We start from the raw sequence: 24,837 nt of genomic DNA on the forward strand, positions 1-24,837 counted from the left end.
ACTGCCATGGATTTTGATGCATTCCCAAATTTACCAGAGCTGGCACACTTGGGAATGTGCCAAAATGCTACATCTTAGAAGAGGAGGTCTAACGAGGAGAAATATCTGAAGCACACATAGATAGAGGAATACTCCTCAGGGGATTGTTTTTGGAAGTGCAGCCTACCTTTGTAGAAACACAAAACAATACTGTCAAGAAAACGGAGACTTGGAAAATTAGATTAATTTAAACTGGTCATCTGTAGTAGATTGTTGGCCTTCATTTCCCATCTCAAAATCAAAAAAGAGAAACAATTGCTAACCTTGACGCTCACCTACTCAATTTAGAGCTCTCATGTAGACAACCCAAATACCAGGAAACATGCTTAGCCACGGAAGGTGCTCAATCCTCCATCAAACTATATTTAGCTGACAAAGTAAAAAAAAGGTTGGATAGCACCGAAAAACTGCATATATGACTATTGACTTAAAGCAGGAAGGATCTTTTATTTACTGTGTCACAGAGAGGAGCCACCCAGACATGTAGGGGAGGTTCAGTCTGCAGATGGAGTGTTCTTTGTAGGCACACATGAGGTAGTGGAAGAGTTCACGTCCTATTTTAAGCAGCTATGTGGAAGGCAGAGCACCACCATCAGCTGAACATCCCTACTGAATGACAGTTTGCTTTGTTCTTTAAACAGAGAAGATGCAAAAATTATTGACTCTGAAATGACGGCAGAGGAGCCTGTAGATGTTGTCTCACAGTATCTGGGACAACTCTGGGACCTCAAGGCTTTTGAATTGTATTCCATTTAAATCCAAAGTGGCGCCATTCCTGCGGGAAATGTCACTGGAGCATCAATGGACCACCTCCTGTCCCCTGACTTAAAAGAGGTCGTTTACAGGGTACTGCTAAAATGAATAAGTAAAAATCCTTGCATAAAAGCTAGCCACACACCTTTTTACACAGATCAAGTCACTGGTCCATGCAGATCAAAGGCACTTGGGTGTTCAATCTGTTTTAATATCTATAGCCTTCAAAACACATTCAGTTTATTATTGAATCGAGGGTACTTACTTGCAATCCTCTTACTGAACTTTGAAAAGGCCCTTGACTTAGTAGACAAGAATGCCTATTTGCAGTGCTAGAGAGTACAGGATTGCGCCAAGTTTCAGTTTGCATATCCAGCTTCTTTTCACTAGACCAACGGTGGAGTCTAGGTTAATCAAGTCTTCTCACATCCCCTTGCTATTGATCGAGCTACCAGATAGGGCTACCCAATATCCTCGTTGCTGTTCCCCCTTGTCATAGAACCACAAGGCCAAGTCTTGCAAGCAGATAACAAGATCACTGGCTTTCAGTGAAAGAGAGGGTTTGAGAATAGGGTGCCCCAATATGCGTTGAGTTTTGTTATGTTCATTTGTAGAGTGTGCAACTCACCCAGGAGAGTATTCTGGCACTGAAGCAGGATATGTATGAAACAAGCCTGGGTCAGGCCTAGATAAGGAGCCAGACCTTCACTTTCCTTTGGAATTTAAGAACTGAGGAGGGGGCTCTGATGTGAAGGAGAAGGTCATTCCAAGCATATGCAGTGGTTGTGTGCCAGTAGGAGTCTGGTAGAGCGGAGGTGGGATCTGTGGAAGTTTATGTGGTTGTTGGGCTACATGGGGCCAATGTTGTGTAAGACTTTCTATATGTGTGTGAGGAGTTTGAAGAGTGGTCTTTTGTGGTTGGGAGCCAGTGAAGCTCTTTGAGATGTGGAGTGATGAAAATGTAGGGTGGGATATTGAGGAGTGCCTGGCCACACAGTTTTGTAAGGTCTGGAGTCTTCCGGTCAGTTAAGTTTTATTCCAGCATGGCCATAGTCCAGCTTTCTGATGATGAGGGATTGGGTGACAGTTCTGCGAGTATTGGAGGTTAAACATTTAGAGAAATTCATGAGCATCTTCACTGTGTGGAAGCAGGATACATGGACTGTGATCACATGTCGGTCATAGTGAGTTGATTATCAATTACTATTCAGAGTTCTCTGTATGAGTTGCTGGGAGTGGTGTAGGTCCATGTATTGCAGGCTATCAGGTGGTGTCACAGAGCGAGGTCTCTTTGCAGAAGATGGAGGGGAAGAGGTTGACCAAAGCTAGGAAGGAGCAAATCCAGTGAAGTGAGAGAACTTAGATGTTGGCTTTGTGCAGTCATTGGATAAGGATCCAGTAGGAGATAATGTCAAAGACTGCAGAAAGATCCAGTAGGATAAGGGCCAGGGTTTCACCTAGTCTGTGGCATCAATAAGAGTGGTCTCTGTATTGTGGTTAGGCATGAATCAGGATTTAGTGGTGTTGTTGAGGAGGTGGTTCCCAGTGAGTGGGTGGCTCAGCATTTGTTTATCATCTTTTCCATTACTTTTGCTGGTTAGGGTAGCAGGGAAATAGATCAGTAGCTGGCTAGTGTCTTTCTTGAGGAAGATGAAGTTCAGTCCTTTGATGAAAATGTGGTGAAGGCAGAGTCCACGTGTGCTCTGGAGTGTATCGACAGGATGGTCGTTGCAGTTTTTTGAGAGGTGATGATGGGCCAGGTGGTCAGGGTGGTCCTCTGGGTGTTGAAAGAAATGGGCTGCAAGGATGGAAGGGTCAGGTATGGGCTCAAAGTTTTCATGGGTAGTGGTGAACTTGTTGCTGCAGAATAGGGGCAGCTGGGTGCAGAGGTCCTGAGAGGGGTGCAGAAGTCCAGGTAGAGCTTGCTGCCAGAGAGGTGAAGTCTTTCACTACAGCAAATATTTCCTTGGCACTGATGGTGCTGTTGTTGTTGTGGTAATTGAGAGCAGAGTGCTTGGTGGTTCTGATTTGTTGATGATAGCATCTGAGTGTGGATTTGTAGGTGCTTCTGTTAGTGCAGTTCAGACCTAGTTTCCATCTGCATTCAAGTTGCTTACCATGGGATTTGGTAAGCCTGAGCTCTGCTATGGAACAGCTTGCTTGTGGTCTGGTTCTAGTGGTTTTGTTGGCTTTGAGAGGAGGCAAAGTACCTGTGCAGGAGGTGATCCAGGCGTTGAGGTTGGAGATGGGATAGTGGAGGTTGTTGTTTAGTCACAGCCAGTGGTGTAGGAGTTCAGAAGATCAGGATGCTTCTAATATCTTGTTCCATTCCCATCATGAAGATTTGATGCTGGTGTTTCTACAGTGGTGCGGGATAAGTATGCTGAGGTTGATGTAGATTTGGTCGGATGAGGTGATCAGTGTGGGTTTGTCTACTGTGATGTTGCTGAAGCTGGTGATGACTGGGTTCAGTAAGTGACCCGTGGGAAGTGTGGGGCCTTCTACTCACTAGATCACATCAGAGAGATCTTTAGACTCCTTGTCAGTTGGACTAAGTCCATGCTTTTCCCTATTGTGATGAGACATTTGGGCCTTATAAAAATGGTCTACTTCCCCAAACTAATATATGCTGTTCGAACCTATCTGTGTCATATTGCTCAGACTTTGGGCCTGATTTAGAGTTTGGCGGAGGGGTTACTCCATGACGACAGTCTTTGATATCCCGCCCACCAAAATTTAAAACCCTTAATTTGAGGATTCATATGGGAAAGTGGTACTCTGCAAGTGTCCATGGCCAAACACTATAAGTCTTGTTAAGAAGGGAACCTAGGCCTACCAGACATAATCTCCATCTATCGGCTCTTGTACGTCCTCATTCTCAATTAATAGCCGTTCACTCCTGACATTGATCTAACCTGTATGCCTGAAAGATGAAGGCTTACACCACCTACAACCTTTAAGGAGGTCATCTACTGTCGAGTCACCAATCAGTCACAAAGCTGGTTAAAGATCTTTTGGGGCTGCGATGCATTTGATCAATGGAAACTTAGAAATTGGGTTACTGGTTGACTAGGGTATGAGCCCTGGTCAAGCAGCAACCACAGCTCTAGTCAGGGTAAGGGTCAGGCAAACCCTAAATCAACCTTTGCGCACCCTTTCGTAGCTTGGCTCAGAGCCGTCAGGCTTAACTTATAGGCAGCGAGTAAAGTATTTGTGCAACACTTAAAACAGTAAAACAGTGAATACACCACACAAAAAGATTCCAAACCAAGTTACAAAAATAGAGCAGAATTAAATAAATTGAATAAATATTGGTATTGAATAAAACAAGACCAAGATGACAAAAATCCAATAGGTACTACCAGAAAGTTTAAAGGATAAACTGCAATATAGCACCCAAAAGCATAAAGCACCAACTGCAGCTATCTGGTTATGCTGGATCGGGTGAAAGTCAAAAGTTCAAACAGACCACGATGGAGCACAGTTTGGATACAGTCCCAGATTAGACTTGCTGAACTTTTACCTTACCAATAATTGTGCCAAGAGTTCCGTTTGTGGGAAAAAGTTTGCTGGGACTAAGGAGAGTGTTGCTGGCGAGGGTCGGTGAAGAGCGATGAGCAGGCCAGGCATCGCAGACAGCTAGGCTGGAGCCTTGGGGTGGTATTCACATGGGCGGAAGATGCTTGCTGTGTGAAGTGATGAACTTGCAGCTGCTTGCTCTGGATTTCGGGGGAGCGACGAGGGTTTGAATTGAACAGGCCTGTTCGCATTTACAAAGATCCCAATAGCTTGACTTTAAGAGTTAGAAACAACTTCCAAGGGCTCAGGACCTGAGTGGCACTTCTTGGGGATCAGGAGCTTGTTGAAGACAGGCCCAGGAAATGGAGCGAGCCTGTGTTGTCCCTAAGGCTGAGATCAGGAGGTTAGCAGACTAGCCCTTTGAGTCACTCTGAGGTACTGGGTTCCAGGTCCAGTTCCTTTTTCTCCAGGCAAAATAAGCAGCAGGTCTCACAGCAATGCAGCAGCTCCTTCAGAACAGCAGTCCAGCAGAATGGCACTTGTTTTAGTAACACAGCAGTCCTTCTTCATGGTATCCACAGGTCCAGAAGTGTACTGAAGTAGTGGTGTCAGAGGTCAAGCTCTTATAGCCAGTTGGGCCTTTCAACTGTGGGAGACTTCAAAGACAGGCCTTTGAAGTGCACAGAGGCTCTGCCCATCCTGCCCTGACACCAGACTTACTACAGGGAGTTATACAGCTCTTTGTGTTCCTCCCTCCAATCTTGCCAGGATGGCCCATCAAAGCCCATCAAGTCACACCTAAACTCCTATTGTGTGTGGCTTTCTGGGAGAAATACACAAAGCCCAGCTGTCAACCAACACAGACCTGTGATAGGAAACAGATAACAGGCACCAAGGCTAAAGTAGGAAAATGTCAACTTTCTAAAAGTGGTATTTTCAGAATTGCAATTTAAAATCTGACTTCATCATAAATTGTGATTTTAAATTGTGATTCCAGAGACACTAAACTTGAAAAGTGTATCTCTTCCAGAATGTCATTTACACTTATAAGATGTAATAAGGTAATCCCTATCCCAATTGGCCTTGCTGTAGTGAAAAACGACTTTGGGAGTTTTTCACTACCAGGACACGTAAAACCCAAATGTACATGTTCTGTTTTTTAACTACATTGCACCCTACCTCTGGGCTGTCCAGGGCCTACACTAGGGGTGACTTATATGTATCAAAAAGGAAGGCATGGGGCTGGCAAAAAGTTTTTTTGCCAGGTTGACATGGCAGTGTGAACTTGCACACAAAGGCTCTGCAGTGACAGACCTGAGACCTGTTTACAGAGCTACTTAAGTGGGTGGCGCAACCAGTGCTGCAAGCCCACTAGTAGCATTTAATTTACAGGCCCTGGGCACATGTAGTGCCACTTTACTAGGAACTTATAAGTAAATTAAATATGCAATTTGGGGGTGGGGGTCAGCCAATGTTACCACATTTTAAGGAGACAGCACAAGCACTTCAGCTCTGGTTAGCAGTCGTAAAGTGCACAGAGTTCTAAGGCCAGTAAAAAGGAAGTCAGAAAAAGTAGGAAGAATGCAAAACGTTTGGGAGTGACCCTACAGGAAGGCCTGTTTCCCAACAGAGACCAGTTGATGGGAAACGCACTGGTGGAGGTGGTCTCCCTGGGCATCTCCTAGTTGAGGGTTGTGGTTGTTCCATCCATTTGTTTCTGCAAATCTCTTGCACCAGGTTAATACTGCAATGAGCTTCACCGTTTGTAGTGCTGGGCCTTGACAGATAACGTGACAAAATGTTGATACCCTAAAGTGAAAGAGATTTAAGTGTTCCCTAAATTACAGTTACAGTTCAGGGAACCTCTGCCAAATAGAGGTTTAGCTTCTTTGTATCCTTTTCTCAAGTGGGATTGTTATAGATGATCTGTTCTGGTGGACATATCCATTGGCCTTGATTACTAACCCTGCACAACCGCATCATTATGTATTGCAACCAACAAATAATGATACTCTTGGGAATCATTGTCTATCACTTGTGATAAATCATGGCAACTATGATTTTGCCTCGAGAATGCACATAAAATGTGGATTTTGCTGCTACTCACACGAAAATCTGCATGTCCTGTTATTTACTGGGCCTGTAAAACCTAGTAAAGTTTGGCAGGTCTGACCAGCGAATATTTATCAAGTGAATAATATGATTATCAGTAAAATCCTTCAAACTTACAAGTTTCACATCTGTGGAAAGAGAAATTTTAGGACTCACTCAAGATCAAGGCCTATGTCTTTCAAAAGGACAGACTTGATCTGCGTTTTTTGGAGTGAGGTCACTATTTTGTTTTAAGTGAGACCTAAATTTCAGCTTTGGTATTGATCTGAAGTGTGATTGAGAATGTATCATTAACTCTCAACATCTAACACTGTAGTGCTCTAGCAGCAGTGGCCAGGTGACCACACCTATGGAAGCGGCGTCTGTGATGTCATGACAGAATGCTGAGCTAGGCTGAATCTGGCGGAGAAGATAGACGTTGGGGGGATTAAGTAGTAGGGTGCAAAAGGCTTGCTGCGCCTTAGGTTTCTGAAGAAGTGTTGCTACTTTGAAAATCCCTGGGTAGTTCTTCTTTAAGCACTGCCCCAGAGTTTCAAGTTTAATTTTGGGGTTACCCAGTGCTACTGGTGAAGCTAAGAGCTATGCTTTCTTCACAGGAACTTATGGCTTTTGTAGATCAAGAGGGTTTCACCTGAGAGGAAAGGGAGGGATCCAGGGATCTTTCCTCCATTCCTTTGACTATCTGAGCAAACCCTTCCTGTTAAGGAAGAAAGGCAGAGGTCTGAAACCAGTCATCAATCTGAGGGAGTTTAACAGATGCTGGTCTATGGGTCCTTCAAAGTGGAAAGTGTGTGTTTGATGAGAGACGCCCCATGGAAAAATTACAGAATAGTACGTCTGGGCCTAAAGGGAATAGAAGTATCAGCTCCTATTTTTGTGCCCCCCAGGTGTAGTTTGCAGATCCTTAGAAGTGAGCAGGCCTAGATTGTCATCCTCCCTGTTGTGTTTTTCTAAGCTGCTAAGACTGCAGTATCCTGACTCTAAGCACAAGCAGTCAGGTTGATGGTCTACCTAGGTTACATCATTATCATGGGTCATGAGAAGGAAGTTCAGGTGTTTTGTGTGGAGTCAGCAATCTGTTTGCTGTAAGACCTGGGTGCCCTGGTGAATCAGGGAGAGATGAACCAGGTCCCCAATAAACAGATGAAGTTCTGGGCCTTGTGATAGAATACAAAATGCTTCAACCTCTGAAGGAGAAGATGAAGGCAATGCTTGTTGGCTAACAAGTTGTCCCTGTGGACAATCACCAGGATATTAGGGCTCATAGCCTCTTTGATCCAGGCCATTTTTCAATGGACTTGCACTACTGAGCTATGTTACGGTTAGAGACTTAACATTGGCAGAGAGTTCCATCCAGTGTGAAAGAGCTGCACCTTTTGGAAAATGTCAGGACGGAGATAGCCTAGTGGTTGATTCACACAGAGGTGTGGATTGCCCAGGCGATCGTTGAGATGTCATCAGTTATGGTGGACACTAGTCTCTTTGGCTTGGGCACTGCAAAGGTGTTTTCACTTGGGTCTGAGAGTCAGAGGATGAACTTCGCCCAACATCAATTGTCTGAATTGTTGTCAGACATGATTGTGATCTGCATCCTGTCAAGGGACAATGTTAATTGTTGTGTACAGCAGAACAATGTCTCAACAATGTTTAATGTCAATCGCCTAGAAGGATCAGAATGTTTATGAAGCTAGACAAGGATTTGTGGCTCCTGTTCCTGACAGGGGGTTCTCACTGATAGTGCAACTTCTCCAGGGACAGAGGCTGTTTCCTCGGGAATCCAGAGACTGAAGGTAACACCCTTCAGTGTTCCGGGACCAGGTGAAGTTGGGTCTTTTTGCCCCGAGACTAAATTAGCAGGTTCCCCTCACCTTCGATTGGAGAACAGACCCAGACACTGAGCAGGTGGGGGACTTCCTGCAAAACTGATTTAAAGGCTTGAGTTACGCCTTTCCCTCTGTTTCTTATCATTCTGTGGTTAGGGGCTCAGACCAGAGGAAATGACTTCTAGTTTCTCTTGTCTGGTGGACTCAGTTTGGTTCCGGGTCCTCCTAGAATTCTGCCGCTATCCACCAGTTCAGATTCTGGATTTTACAGAGCTGTTGTTGTGTCCAATAGGGGAGGTGCATCCCATGATTTAGGGTGGCCTGGTGTCAAGAACCTCTGTTGAGAAACAGTGGAAGCCATTTCAGAAAAACCTGTTTCTTCATAGAACAGACCTTGACGACAAGTCCTTATAAACGTTACTAATCAGATTGGTCCAGCTAGTGCAGTTGGACCTTCATTGTAGTTACTTTCTGGTGTAATCTGGCATAACAAATTCAATGGCAAGTCCCTTGCAACCTGCATTTTCCTTCTGCCAGCTTTGGTGGTGGATAAAGTGATGAGGCAACATCCATTGGTCTGCAAGCTGTTGAAGGGATGTAGACTTTCTAATCCATTTGAATGTAGAATTATAGAACGATCTGAGCACTTCCAGCATTCAAGATGACAAGGCCAGTTGCTCCTCCTTCCCCTGCGGGAGCATTCATTCACATCTCACAGACTTGAGAAAAGGTCCCTAGTGTAAGGTGAAAAGTGGGTGACAGAGAGAGAAAGAGAAAGACAGAGTCACTCCTGCAGGCTGGCTGGTGGACATATTCGACTGGAAGGCTGTGGCACTGCATCTTTGGCAAATATCCTAGGGTCTGCACCTTCTCCATCCTAAGAGACGAAAGGTAATCAGCTGAGAAAGTACCAAAGCAATAAACACACATCTTATCGCAGGTTTAGGGTTATCACTTATTCTTAAGGAATGAAACTGTAGCACTGGATAGTGGGAAGTTGGTGAGTTGTGAGACAATACTAATGAAGAGAGTCAAAATAAAATGACTAGAAGTTAAGGCCTAGGGAACTGAGATAAATACAAGGTTGTAAACTGAAGCGAAAGCGAAGGAGTCAGACAGCTTGCTCATGCATGCAGTATCTCTTTGTAGCTCTACCTCTATAAGGCCTAGAATGGCTACTTGCTGTAGCCAGTTCTACTGTGGCTGAAGCAGCAGACCTAATCTCTCTGGCTCTGGAAGAACTCTCCTCTTTCTATGCAGTGTGCCCACCTTCTCCAAGTATGATGTTATTGGGGTATTTGTGCTATCATATCTGATAACCTGAAAATGGATAAAGTTGTGGGATCTGAACAGAGCTTTTAATCTTCTTGCTCTTGTCCAGTTAACAATGGCTAACAACGAGCTATGCAAGACACAGTTTTTTGCCAACAAGGCCACATTGTTGCTTCTGAGCTCCCCTTGTTAGGTTTGCCCAGAAGGTCCTTTAACACATAGCTGATAATGTTCCCAATGTCCAAAAAAAGAAAGTCAAAGCACATGGGAAGGCTCTTATACAGCCTTTCTGGACCACTTAGATTCCTGAGAGAGAACAAGGAGATCTCAGGTACATTACATCCCGAGGTGTGAAATAAATGTTGCTGTCTTTTTGAAGATCCATTGAAGCAGCCTCCTCACTTACCCCAGTCAGGTGCTTTCTGTAGGTCATGTACTGGGGTGACTGGATATCTCTTGCTTAGGGGCACCTTCAGTTAAAGGAGCTATGGCTTCAATTACCTTACGTGTCAAACTAAAGGACATTTTGAAACCGCAGATTAGTCTTTGGATTCTTTTCAATAACTTTTATCTTAAGCCTTACAATGTTGGTTGTAAATCATCTTTAAGGTACATTATTACAAGCTTCTCCTCTTAGTCAGCAGGTAAAGATTTTCCTGTGTTTTGGTATGCTGCTCTCCTCTGGTTATACAATGTCTTTGATGTGCAGTTTGTTATAAGAGGATTTGTTTTTTTGATAAAGAAGATCTTATTAGAATGTTTGTTCACTATGCTCTGACCTTAGGTTTTACTACCGGGAGGAAGCAGGCCAAAGGGGTTTAGAATGTTTTCCCCTGAAGACTGATCGTCACCTGCTTCGGGACAAAGAAAGAGGATAAGGGGAGGAAGTCATCATGTTTATTAACTGTTATGCTCAGGATTGGCTATGTCAAACCATATGACTTGTAGGTTTTCAGCCCTTGCTTTGGTACAGTCTGTTGCCCGTCTGCTGTAAGTAGTAAAGATTGCTGATAGCATAATCATTGTCTCCATGTCCATAATATAACTAATTTTCCATCACATTAAATAGCAAGTTTTATATTTTAGGTACGAAAGGCTTAGCAGCCAAGTGATTAAGGGGGTCATTCCAACCCTGGCGGTCGGTGTTAAAGCGGCGGCTAACCCGCCAACAGGCTGGCGGTTAAAAAAAATGGAATTCCGACCCTGGCGGAAATCGCCACCAGAGACCGCCACTTCAACACTCCGACCGCCACGGCGGGACTAACAAACAGCGCGGCGGTCACCGCCAACAGACAGGCGAGAGTCAGTGTACCGCCCATCCTATCACAACCCACCAATCCGACACCTTTTCCGGGGCGGTAGCCCCGCCGATAAAAACACGGCGGAAACAGCCATTTCGAACGGAAAACGCTCACCTCCATACACCCCACGAGGAATCTGGACAGCATGGAACCCACATCAACACTCATACAAACCTTTCAATGCATTGGGAATCATGTTATGTGCAAGCAGTGGGAACGTACCTGTGGGTTGTTTGACTCTGTGCTCGCTGTTGTCCTTCATAGGCACCGCCCGCTGGGACATGCGAGGAGATGGAGGAATCTTCCCGTGTACAGACCGCTGGTGGACCTGTCGACAATGGAGGAACGACATGTCATACTGACATACAGGCTTGACCGAGCCACTATACAGGAACTGTGTGCCCAGCTAGAGGCAGACCTGATGTCACTCATCCGCCAACCCACAGGGATCCCCCCTCTAGTGCAGGTGCTGTCAGTACTCCATTTCTTAGCAAGTGGGTCATTTCAAACAACAGTGGCCATATCATCAGGGAGGTCCCAGCCCATGTTTTCCAAGGTGTTGTCCAGAGTGTTGTCTGCCCTGCTCAAACACATGCAGAGCTACATCGTCTTCCCTGAGGTGGGGGATTTGGCTACAGTGAAGGGTGATTTCTATGCCCTTGGACATATACCCAACATCATTGGTGCCATTGATGGGACACATGTTGCTTTGGTCCCACCCAGCAGGAGTGAACAGGTGTACAGGAACAGGAAGAGTTATCATTCCATGAATGTACAGATGGTGTGTTTGGCTGACCAGTACATCTCCCATGTTAATGCCAAGTTCCCTGGGTCAGTGCATGATGCCTACATCCTGCGGAATAGCAGCATCCCGTATGTGATGGGTCAACTCCAGAGGCACCGTGTGTGGCTATTAGGGGACTCTGGTTACCCCAACCTGTCCTGGCTACTGACCCCAGTGAGGAATCCCAGGACAAGGGCAGAGGAACGGTACAATGAGGCCCATGGGCAGACTAGGAGGGTGATCGAGCGAACCTTTGGCCTCCTGAAGGCCAGGTTCAGGTGCCTCCATATGACAGGTGGATCCCTAATGTACTCACCAAAGAAGGTGTGCCAGATCATCGTGGCCTGCTGTATGCTTCACAACCTGGCTTTGCGACGCCAGGTGCCTTTTCTGCAGGAGGATGGTCCAGATGGTGGTGTTCTAGCAGCTTTGGAGCCTGTGGAGAGTGAAGAGGAGGAAGCCGAAGAGGACGACATAGAGAACAGGAACACAGTAATACAGCAGTATTTTCAATGACACACAGGTAAGAGTACACACGGGCATATTACATTTACCTAAAGACTCCTACCTCTCTACTGTCTGACTTTTTCCCCCAGTGTATGGTAACTGTGTTGTGACTTTCCCTTCTGTTTTCAGAGATGTGGGCCCCACTGCGTGACATCTGCTTTGTTTTCCCATGGACTACAGCTGTGTGACAGCGGTTTGTTGGCATCACAATGTGAATGAACATTTTGGCACGGTCATTTCTAATACATTTGTTCAAAATCACAGCCAGACTCCAGATTGTTTTGTGCAATAAGTGTGTTTATTCAAGTGCTCTATATGGGATGGGTGGTTGCAAATCGGTGAGGGGTGATGGTGGAGGATTTTCCATGGCAGAGTCCAGACTATCAGTATCACAGGTGCATTGTCCAAATGCCTGTGGAAAGTGGAGGAGGGGCAGTTTAAGGTTGGACAGGGTGACAATGTGGGACAGTGGGATGACAATCAGGGCGGTATCCTTTGCTGGCGGGGATCTTGACATCTTAATCTGTCTTCTTCCTGGATCTCAGGGCCCGCTTGCGGGGTGGTTCTCCTTCTGCAGGGGGTGGGGTTCTGGTGGCCTGTTGGTCTTGTGTCGGGGCCTCCTGTCCACTAGCGCTGGCAGAGGTGGTAGGCAGTTCTTGGTCCATGCTAGTGACAGGGGACCTTTGAGGTGCCACAGTGTCCCGCAATGTGGTGACTACCTGATTCAGGGCCACTACGATGGTACCCATGGCGGAACTGATGTTTCTTAGTTCCTCCCTGAACCCCATGTACTGTTGCTCCTGCAGAAGCTGGATCTCCTGAAACCTGGCCAGGACCGTCACCATCGTCTCCTGGGAGTGGTGGTATGCTCCCATGATGGAGATGAGGGCCTCGTGGAGAGTGGATTCCCTGGGCCTGTCCCCCCCCCTGTCGCACAGCAGCCCTCCCAGTTCCCCTGTTTCCCTGGGCCTCTGTCCCCTGGACCGTGTGCCCACTACCACTGCCCCCAGGTCCCTGTTGTTGTTGGGGTGTTGGGTTAGCCTGGGTTCCCTGTAGTGGTGGACACACCGCTGATTGACGTGTCCTGGGAACAGAGGTATGGGCCTGCTGGGTGGGTGCTGTGCTGGTGTTCCCAGAGGGGGGAAGGTCTGCTGTGGCCTGTGGCTGTCTGAGGGGAACCGACTGTCCCGAGGTCCCCGATGGACCGGGCTGGTCATCTAGATCCAGGTCGACAGAGGTGCTGTCCTCACTGTTGGCCTCTTCTGGGGGTAGAGTGGACATTTGTGGACCCTCCTGCGCGGTGACCTGGCGTTCGGGTCCTGCAGGGGTATAAAAGTATGGTTATTGGTTCTGTGTGTGCCATAGCGTGCAATGGGTGGGTGCCCGAGTACCCCAGTGCTGGCATTCCTTTGTGGGGGCTGTTGTGACGGTGGTTTGGGGGGGGAGGTTGTATGTGTATGTGCAGTGGGCATGCTTTGGTGATGGGTGTCCATGCTTTGTTGACGCATGCAGGGCTAGGTGTTGGGATGGGTGGGTTGTGATGGTGAGACATTTGCAAGGAGTAGGTGTGATGGGGGTGGGGGTGAGGGGGTGGGTATGAGTTGGCATGCAGGTGGGGGGGGATGAAGTAGTAAAAAGTTGACTTACCAGAGTCCATTGCTCCAGCTACTCCTGCGAGGCCCTCAGGATGCAGGATGTTTAAGACCTGCTCCTCCCATGTTGTAAATTCTGGGGGAGTAGGTGGGGGTCCTCCGCCAGTCCGTTGCACCGCGATGTTGTGCCTGGATACCATGGAACGCACCTTCCCCCGTAGGTCGTTCCACCTCTTCCTGATGTCGTCCCTATTTCTTGGGTGCTGTCCCACAGCGTTGACCCTGTCGACTATTCTGCTCCATAGCTCCATCTTCCTGGCAATGGTGGTGTGCTGCACCTGTGTCCCGAACAGCTGTGGCTCTACTCGTACAATTTCCTCCACCATGACCCTGAGTTCATCATCAGAGAACCTGGGGTGTCTTTGCGGTGCCATGGGGTGGTGTGGGTGATGTGTAGGGTGGATTGTGTGGTGCTAAGTGTGGTGATGTGTATTGTTGTGTTGTGTGAAGTGCGTGCAAATATTGCTGGGTGACAGTGAATTGGGCGTCTGGGTGCTCGGATGTCTTTTCTCGGTGTGTGTTCACGAATCTCTAGGAGTGGAGGTTTGTGGGTGATGTGGGTGTGTATTTTATATTGTAATGGGTGTGTGGGAGTGGTGTGTGTATGTGTATCAGGTGTGTGTATTTTGAATTGTCCAATGTGGTAGTGTTTTGTACAAGTGTGTGTATTTCGAGCGCGGCGGTGTGTACTGCCAATAGAATACCATGGTTGAAAGACCGCTGCGTGGATTCGTGTGTCGTGATAGTGTGGGCGTATTTCTGTTGGCGTGACGGTGGAGGTTTGGTCATCGCCAGTTTCTCGCTGACCTTTGGTGTGGCGGACTTTTGTGGATGTCTGTATTTTGGCGGTTTGCCTGGTGTGGGTCAGAATGACCGTGGCGGTTTACCGCGACCGCAGCGGTGTTATGGCGGTCTTCTGCACGGCGGTAAGCGCCTTTTACCACCGAGGTTGGAATGATCACCTAAGTGTTCAGTAAAACAGCAAGAAATGAGCTCCATCTAGTGCCTTAAAGAGACTCCTCTGGTTCCACAGAATTGATGGAGAGTCCACACTGAAGTAGTTCAAGGCACACACTACATACACAGTGGGAGGCTCTTGATGTACAAGGACGCCAAAATGGATTCTTGAAGAAGTTACTTAATTATCTGGATGATCCATAAGAGGTGAGCATATACACTTGACTCAGGAATCCAAAAGCGTTGCAGATTATGGCCCTCATTACAACCTTGGCGGTCTTTTCCAAAGACCACTGAGGTTTCGGGTGCCAGAATACTGCCGGTATTTCTGGCTCCCTATTATGACTTTTCCGCTGTGCCAGCAGACAGTAACAGTGTTACCGTCTGCTGGCCCAGCAGAAAAGTCACATCAACATTGCTGCTGGCACATAATAGAGCTGGCGGCAATGCTGATGTGCAGCGGGTGCAGTAGCACCCATCGTGCATTTCACTGCCCGAAATTCAGGCAGTGAAATGTGTGACTGGGCTATGCCTGGGAGCCCCAGCACATCCCATGCCAAGTGCATGGGCAGTGCAGGGGCATTCCAAGTCACCCTTACCGCCAGCCTTTCCATGGCGGTGTTTACCGCCATGGCCAGGCTGGCCGTCGGGGAATCATAATCCCCAGGGCAGCGGTGCGTGCACTGCTGCCCTGGGGATTATGACCAGCAGGCGGAAGCCTGGCGGTATATTGGAGGGGCCGGCGGTATGGCTGTGGCTATTGCGCCACGGTCATAATAGCTGGCGGAACACCACCAGCCTGGGTCATAATGAGGCCCTATGTGCCTTTGTATTTAATTATCTATGGTAAACAAAACAGATCAAGTGATTACTATACCATGGGAATGTACAAGTCCAGTTTCAAATTTTCAGTCTTCAATTTTTCAATTCCATTCAGCCTGGCCATGGGGTCTTCCTACACAAGCAAGAAGATAGATGAAAAATACAAGAGCAGACGAAAATAAAAGAAATTAGAGAAGAGGGAAACGAAAGTAGAACTCAATAAACAAAGGGTTGTTGTGCTTCTATGTGCAGTGTTCTGCTTGATGATATACAGTGGGTGGAACCTCCATTGTTACTTTTTTGAGTGGCATATGCCGGTGGTGAAATATCCATATCCCAGTTGTCTTCATTTTTGTATACAGGGTCTTGATAGGTTCAGAGGCGGTGGTTGACTCGGTGTTTGATATCATGTATTTTGGGTCTACTTGGTTCACATATTTTGCTTTACATAGCATTGTCCATGTTTTGTCAGGTGCCATGGACTAGTCATAATACATATAGGTTTGGGAACCACTGGGGCAAGTGCCATTGCTGCCAACAGCAAAATCATTTCAGGCATGTTTGGGGAGTGCAGCATTTTAGCATAGTCTCTTCCTCAGAGGTGCAGACTGGTCCGGAACACTTTTGGGAAAGTGCCACAGCTACAACAACAAGGTTGGCAGGATGATCGGCTCAGCTACCCTTCAGCAGTACCGTAACTCCTCTATTACGGTGATGGTGAATGGATCCAAGTGTGGAGCACGCCAGTCATGCTTCCACGAGTCTCAACCATTTATGGATCTATAGCACCTGTTTCAACTGCTCTTTCCCATTACCGTACTGTGATCCTGGTGCACGGTTGGCTTGCTCCTTACTTCTTCTTCTACGAAGGATCCTCCAGCCTTTCCAGGACAAGGAACTGCTATTCCTTCAGGTCAGACACCAGGTGATCTCTCCTCACCTCTGGGGTGCAGGGAGTCAGCCAGACACCAGTTCTGCTTGTGTACTATTCCTTTGAGTACTCTGTGGAGTAACCCCTTCCTGGTCAAAGTGAACTTGGAACTAGAACAACAAGTGGGCCAGCAGCTCCCACTCTCAGATACAGCAGACAGGGATGCATATTCTCTGTCTTCACTTCCAGAACTGGCTTTGGTGGATTCTTCTTTCATGTTTCCTTCTGAGGCTGTTTTCCAGATTTAGCCTTTGTCGAGAGCTATGCTTCTCACAAGAGGGCAATCTCCATCCATGTGTACCCTGAGTAGAGGCACAAACGCTGCGAGCATTTGGTACCTGGCTAACCACATCAATCATTCCTGACAGTGATCATAAATAGAAACAAAAGGTTGACCCCTTTGTAAAGGACCCATCTTACTCCCACAACAGGAACTACAATCCCATCCTTCACCCAAACAATCCATCACATGGTAGCCTTCAGGGAGATTAATCAACAGGTCTCACTAGCAAATTACCTCATTGAACTTCTAAAGGTAACTAGTCTCTTTTTCTCCCACTTCAGTGTCTAAGTCTACTCCCTCCTGTCTCTAGAACATCAGCAATGCACGTCTGTTATACGTTCGCACTAAAAAAGTAGGACTGCATATTTGGACGACAGGACTTCAGGAATTGAGGACTGAGTCCATCTACACCATGAGGACATATCAGCCCAATTCCTAGCTAGCTCACAGTGCCTCACCTGAAACCCCAAGCTTCCCAGGGTAACAGATTGTTTCGGCAACCACGAACATGACCACTCTGACTCCCTAGGAAGTCGGGTTGCTCATGCATGCCGGGGTAACACAAGAAAGATACGAATAAAGGTTTTCAAACTTTTATTGAAATATTCATATTCTTGCATAAAGAGAATGAGCTGCAATAACTAGGCAGATGAAAAAAAGCACTGTAACCAGCAGTACCAAAATGGTGAATAAAATAAAAAATTCAGTCATGGCAATCTTATTTCTATATATTCCTACCTATCTCTCCCTACACTCTAAGAGCATAGCGGTGTGCCCTCTGTCTGATCTAGGAGGAAAGCCTGTGACCCCCATACCTGGGTAGCTCTGCCAGGGAGCCAGTTAAGAGTGAAGTTGGCAATCCTTCTTTGCAATATGGAAGATCAACAGATTTGTATATCAAACACAGGATCGGCTTCAGGACAATCACGTCCGGAGTGCTCCTCTGACCCCTGTAGGGCAGTGCACCGTTTATATTATCAAAACCACATTGTGTTAGAGGTGCAGCACTGATACAATGATATGTCTAGGTTTCTGGAGCTGTTTCCAAATGATCTGGCAAGCAGCAGCATATCTAATTCTATTCTAGCCTTGAAAAGAGTGTACAGATTACATGGCGAAAAAGGCTTACTAAGCATTTACAGCGTATTCTCAGAATACTATCGTGCAAACATAAAGGGTCAGATTTACAAGCCCCTAGCGCTGCCTTAATGCCACCTTAGCATCATTTTTATGACACTAAGGTGGCATTAAGGTGGCCATTCCCTGTGCCATATTTACAAAGTGGCACAATGCATGCACTAAGCCACTGTGCAACCCCTTGCGCCACATTATGCCTGCTTCAGGCATAGTGTATGAAAAGGGATCATTCCCCCATTAGGAGGCCCAGAAAATGGCGCAGTGAAATTTAGTAGATTATTACCAGATTACTTATGCACAATTAAGCTAAAATGGAGAACTAAAGTGGGCCCAAGAAGGCCTCACGACACGTCACCGTCTGGGAAAGTAATCTCATCTCCATCTTGTGGACATGAGCAAGTGAGGGACTTCCAAAGGAGAACCTACAGACCTCCTTTAGTCTGGTTCACTCACACATACACATGTGTGCGCTTTTGCATGAGTGGGCCAGCAAGCATCCACTCTTGTGACACATTTTAAAAGGTCTTGTCACAGAAGACTCACCACAAAACATGGTTTGCTGCCACCACAATGCCACACACTTGGACACATGACAGGAACAGTAGTCGCCTGTCACTGTGGAGAGGGGACTTGGTCTAGGTCTGCAGGTCTATGGCAGATCCAGGACCAGACTTGCATCAAGGAATTGGCCTGGGCCTTCGCACACCCACTAAATTAGCAAGAGGCTAGGTCAAAAATTCCGGAAATCAGGGTATCAGATACTCAGTGGATATAACTGTACACCATGGGGGACATTCCCTTCCCAACAAATTTACATGCACCCTAAAATATATTCCCATCAGTATACAGTTATCCTGTCCCACAGTGCTATGCCTTGCCGAAGAGCTGAGCTGGCTGATCCTCACTGCGTGAGAAAGTCAGACCCTCCTCTCCTATTCATAAAAGACAGCAACATTCAGGCCTTCAGACCCCGCTCTTAGTTGCTGACAGTTCTGGGGTGTGTAAGGTAAGCAGCGGCTCTGACACCGACACCATCCACCTTATTGAGAAGTCACATTGAACTCTAGATACATACTTGATAATGCTAGTGGTCAACCTGGTTTCCCCAGTGTTTCTGGAGCTGACCAACATATTTCAAGATCTCAGCTGAAGGGGAGGCTGCACAATGAGGAGAAGGGTTAATATTAGCTGGTAAGCCCCAACAGCATGTGGGAAATAAGGATGGCAGAATTTCAGCATCAGTCCTCGTGATCTCGCCCATTGGCAGATCGAGAATGCAGTAAAATAAGAGTAGTTATTGCCAGCATTGAAAACACTAAGAATGACTAAGGGCCTGATTCGGATCCTGGCAGATGGAATACTCCGCCACAAACGTGATGGATGTCCTGTACGCCTTCCTATGATTCCCATAGGATATAATGGGATTGTAATACAGTGGACAGGATATCCGTCACAACAGTTACCCCATCCGCCAAACTCTGAATCAGGCCCAAGCCTTTGTTAGCATTCCACACAGGGTGTTAATTAGACACTTTGAGAGTCTCGATTCAAGACTGCAAGTCCAGCTGGCCACTACCCATCACCCATTAACTAAGCACTAGAACTGGAGATACCCAGCAGCCAACAGCAATAGCATAAGAGGACTTCCACTATAAATAGCAGAAGTAATATTTGATTTCAGCATACTTGAAATTTGTCACCAAAACAGACAGGAAGGAAAGCTTCAAAGCCATCATGGTCTGGAACACAAAGGGCGTGATTAAGAGTTTGGCGGTGGGATAACCTGTCCTCAGTATTACAAGTGCCATAGACTCCATGGAGAAGATAATACCTTTACTGGGCCTCCAAGGACGCTTCCTCAGGTATAGATTCACCATGATCGAACATTCCACGTATATCTGCAAAACGTATGTATTACTGCCACTGGTTTAATACAAGGCATCATTACCTCCACACAGTCTACATAAAAAAAGAATAAAGTAGGGAATGGTTTGAAGTCTGACCTACAGCTCGCTCCTCGTAAAGCGCTGCCAATGCCATCATGTTCTCGTAGTTGTCCGTCTCATCTGATTCCTTTGAGAGTTCCTTCAGGATTTTGCTGCATGCCAAAGCTCCTGCAATGCAATCTGTGTCCTGAAACACGATAAACAGTTGTCAGTTGTCAGTCAAAGACAGTCAGAACCAAAGAAGATAAGTGCACACCTTTCGCCCATTCAGACCTTCTAGGGTACTGCCAAAGGAGTCTTGGAGCAGTGGATGTTGTTCTGCCCACCCTGTCATTCTTATAAATACTCCAGAACACACATTTCTATTTTCTGAGCCATGAGAGAAACCATTTGAGAAGATCTTCAGTTCTTTCTTTCATCCACACTTTCATAAACCCAACTGTCTCTTAGCTGTGCATGATGCTCCAATGTACTACATTTGATGCCCAGGATTCATCCTTGTGCATCACTAAGAAGGGGCTGGGTTCCTGGTTTTCCATTTCTGCAGTCCATTAACTCTATTACTCATATCTATCATCTTTCTCAGGGATCCTAGTGTCCTCCTTTGCATCCATGCCTTCTTTTGCTTTTAGAGGGTTTATTTCCCTTACACTTGCCACACTGTCAACTCTCAGTCACTTTAACACTTTCTCTTGAAGTATCCTCCGTATTTTATATATTTTGTGGAGCATCCTACATTCCAGATGTAACCACTGTGAGAAGGAAATGCACCATCAGCAACACAACGTGCGCCATTTGACACGCAAAGCAGGTTCATCTCATTTGTCTAGGCCAGTGGTTCCCAACCTTTTGACTTCTGTGGACCCCCTCTTTATTATTTATTACTGGAACCCAAGGACCCCCACTGAATCATTATTGGAATGCGGGGATCCCCCCACTAAGTCATTACTAAAAGCTGGGGGCCTAATCTGTTAATATTATTAAATTTTCTAAGCTGTCGCGGACCCCTTGAGGAGGCTTTGCGGACCCTCAGTGGGAACCACTGGTCTAGGCGTACCTCTTTAAAAATTGAGCCTCATCTACTGATGACAACTTCATCAGGTGAACCCTCATCTATCAATGAGCACCTCATTGGATGATGCCTCATGTATCAATGAGTACCTCATTAGATGAAACCTTACCTATCAATGAGCACCTCATCAGGTGAATTGATGAGCACCTCTTCAGATGGAGCATCATCTATTGAAGCTAAGGTACTCAAATGAAGCCTCATCTATCGATAAGCACCTCATCAGATGAAGCCTCACACTGATGAGCACCTCATCGGATAAAGCGCCACCATTGTTGATCACCTCATCAGATGAATTCTCATCATCGATGAGCGCCCCATCAGATGAAGCCTCATCTATCAATGAGCACCTCACTAGATGATGCCTCATATATTGATCAGCACCTCATTAGATGAAGCAACACCTTTCGATGAGCACTTTGTTGGATAACAGCTCAACTATTGAGCACCTGATCAGATGAAGTATCACCTATAGATGAGCACCCACTCAGATGGATTGATGAGCTCGTCAATAGGTGAAGGCTCACCTATCGATGAGCACCTGATCAGTTGAAGCCTCATCTATCAAGCACCTCATCAGATTAGACCTCATCTATCAATGAGCACCTCATCAGATGAGTTGGTGGCCACCTTATCAGATGAAGCCTCAACTATCAATGAGGACATCATCAGATGAAGCATTTTCATTGATGAGCACATTGCGGGGTGAATACTTATCTATCTATGAGCAAAACATCATATGATGCCTCATCTACTGAAAAGGATGTCATCATTTTATAGAAAATTGCCCTCTTTCTGGGTATGGTTGCCCCCTTTATCTGCCTGATGTCAGTGTGTTTGACCGTATCCACTTGGATCCTGCTAACCAGGACTCCAGTGATTATGCTCTCTCTCCCAAAACTCTGTATTTTATCCACAATTGGCACATGGGTGCCCCATTATAAGTCCATAGTATATGGTACCTAGGTACCCAGGGCATTGGGGTTCCAGGGGATCCCTATGGGCTGCAGCATATATTATGCCACCCATAGGGAGTCCAAGCAAAGGGTTCTTCAGGATTGCCATTGCAGCCGGCGTGAAAAGGTTCAAGCACCCTTTCACTGCCACTGTTCCCTGCATCAAGTCACTTATTAGTCACACCTATGGCAGACCTTCCAGCCCAGAGGGCAGGGTGTAAAGTACCTGTGTATGAGGGCATGAACTCCAGGCCCATTTTCCTGGACTTAGTGAGTGCGGGGATGCCATTTTAAGCATGTACTCGACATAGGTCAGACCTATGTCCAGCTTCATAATGGTAACTCCGAACATCAGCATGTTTGGTACCAAACATGTTGGGCTCATACCCAAAGGCTTTTGCAAGCATTGTTTGTATGATTCTATGCACTCTGGGGGCTCCTTAGAGGACCCCCAGTATTGCCATTTCAGCCTTCTGAGGTTTTCCAGGCAGCCCCTGCTGCTGCCACCTCACAGACAGGTTTCTGCCCTACTGTTGCTTGAGAAGCTCAAGCTCAGGAAGGAATAACAAATGATTCCCTTTGAGAGAGGGATGTTACACCATCTCCCTTTCAAAAGAGGTATTATAGGCTTGGGAGGGGTAGCCTCCCCAAGCCAGTGGAAATGCTTTGAAGGGCACACTTGGTGCCCTCCTTGCATAAACCAGTCTACACCAGTCCAGGGACCCCCAGCCCCTGCTCTGGCGCGAAACCAGACAAAGGAAAGGGGAGTGACCTCTCCCCTGTCTATCACCACCGAGGTGCTCAGAGGGTCCCTCGATTTTACCATCTTGAATTCAAGGCTAGCAGGGAACTCTGGGAGCATCTGAGTGGCCAGTGCCAGCAGGTGAGGTCAGAGCCCTCCCCTGATTGGTCACCTAACCAGGTAAGCACCTATCACCCCTTTAGTGCTATTTAGGGTCTCTCCTTTGGGTGGTTCCTCGGATTCGGATAGCAAGACTCCAGCAGGAATCCTCTGCCCTCTCCACTTCGACTTCTCACTGAAGCAACTGCACCTGGACCCTCCAGGAACTCTACAAGCTGCAACAAAGAAGCAAGACATCTTCTACAACCTTGTATCTCCATCACCTGCCAGCAACTGCAACAGTTTCCCAGTTGTGCATCCTCTAAGGACAGCCAGTCTTCAGTCTGCACCAGAAGAGCAAAGGAATCTCCCTTGGGGTGAAGGAGTCACTCCCCTGCTTCTGCAGGCACCACCTGCGATGACAACTGGCTGCATGGATCCCCTCTCCTGCTAAGCTGCATGGATCCTGCATCACAGATGGTGGACTGAAGTGGTTCCCACGGTCCTCTCTTCCAGCTGTCCCACTGTGGTGGAGGTAAGACCTTGCCTCCCAACGCAAGACAGTACCCTCACATGCCACGTCTTTTGCAGCTGCCAAGGCTTATTGACACCCTTCCTCCAAGTCTTTTGTGCATCTTGGAGCTCTGCCCCCCAGCACTCTATCCTGCAACGCACATCTTCCTGAGTGGTTCTCCAGCAGCGTGAGAACCTTTGTCGTAGTGCTGCATGGACCTCTTCTGCAGCTTTCTTGTCCCCATCCTGTGGGACTCCTGGGTGTGCTGCCTGGTCTTCTGTGGGCTCTCTGTGTCACTGGGGGCCCCCTCTGGCTTCCCCTCCTGGGTAGAGTCCACCTGGTCCTTCCTGGTCCCCTGCAGCAACATTTTCAGCTAACAGCAAGCTTTGCGTGTGCCAAGGCTTGTTGGCGAACTCTGATGAAGCAAACCTGACTGCAATCCTCCATCTAGTGTAGGGCATCACTTGCACACTCCAGAAACTTGACTTCGTCTTCTTGGGTCAGTACTGACTTTTCTTCTCCACCAGTGGGTCTCCTTTTGCACCTTCATCCGGATTATCAGGGGCACCTGCTCTTCCTGGACTCTTCTGTGCCTTTTGGACTTGGTCCCTTTCTTCCACAGGTCTTCTTTTACAGGAGGCCACTCTTGGTGTCTTCCAGTCTCTTCTGGGTTTTTCATAATTCTTCTTCTCATTTCTGTGTGTGTTCTGGGAAAGTTACTGTGATTTACTCCTGCTTTCCTGGTCACTGGGGTGGGTTGTGGTACTTACCTTTGGGCTTTTCTAGTACTCCCAGCTCCCCTCTACACACTACATTTTCCTAGGTGGGGGACCGGCTATGGCATTCCACTTTCTTAGTATATGGTTTGTGCTCCCCCTAGGCCCATTTCTAAGTATTGTGATTTTCACTAATTGCACTGTTTTCTAACTGTTTTCATGCCTATTTCTGCATACTATTGTATATAATTTGTGTATTAATTACCTCCTAAGGGAGTATAGTCTATATGGTATTATTGGTATTTGTGTCACCAAAATAAAGTACTTTTTTTTGGTCACACTGAGTATTTTCTTTCATATGTGTGAGTACTGTGTGACTACAGTGGTATCGCATGAGCTTTGCATGTCTCCTAGATAAACCTTGGCTGCTTATCCACAGCTACCTCTAGAAAGTCTGGCTTCTAGACACTGACTGCACTACACTAATAAGGGATAACTGGACCTGGTATAAGCTGTAAGTGCCATAGGTACCCATCACACACCAGGCCAGCCTCCTACAAGCCTCATATATCAAGCACCTCATAACATGAACATTCACCTGTTGATGAGCACCTCATCAGATTAAGCCTCATCCTCAATGAGCACCTCATCAGATGAAGCTTCATCTATCAATGACCACCTCATTTGATGGTGAACTGTCAATGAGCACATCATCAGATACCACATGTCGACATGCACCTCATCAAATGAAGCCTCACCATCAATGAGCACCTCACTGGATGAAGTCTCAACATAGATCAGCGCCTCATCACATGAAGCCTCATCATCAATGATCACCTCCACTGATTAAACCTAACCTTTCGATGGGCACCTCACACCTCATGAGATAAGGCACCACCTATC

General features: G+C 46.8%; 1 protein-coding gene across 1 annotated transcript in view; it reads right to left on the minus strand.

The window, feature by feature from the left end:
• Positions 1-24,837, minus strand: part of LOC138249315 (transient receptor potential cation channel subfamily M member 2-like) — a 211,399-nt gene that overhangs the window by 92,131 nt on the left and 94,431 nt on the right. Inside the window, exons 14-15 of the mRNA XM_069203274.1 lie at positions 19,900-20,025; positions 15,597-15,674 (exon numbers count right to left, since the gene is read on the minus strand). Of these exons, the coding sequence (XP_069059375.1) occupies positions 15,597-15,674; positions 19,900-20,025 (204 nt within the window). The remainder of the gene's footprint in view (positions 1-15,596; positions 15,675-19,899; positions 20,026-24,837) is intronic.

The sequence above is a fragment of the Pleurodeles waltl genome, chromosome 8 (genome assembly GCF_031143425.1).
Source record: "Pleurodeles waltl isolate 20211129_DDA chromosome 8, aPleWal1.hap1.20221129, whole genome shotgun sequence".
Classification (NCBI taxonomy): Eukaryota; Metazoa; Chordata; class Amphibia; order Caudata; family Salamandridae; genus Pleurodeles; species Pleurodeles waltl.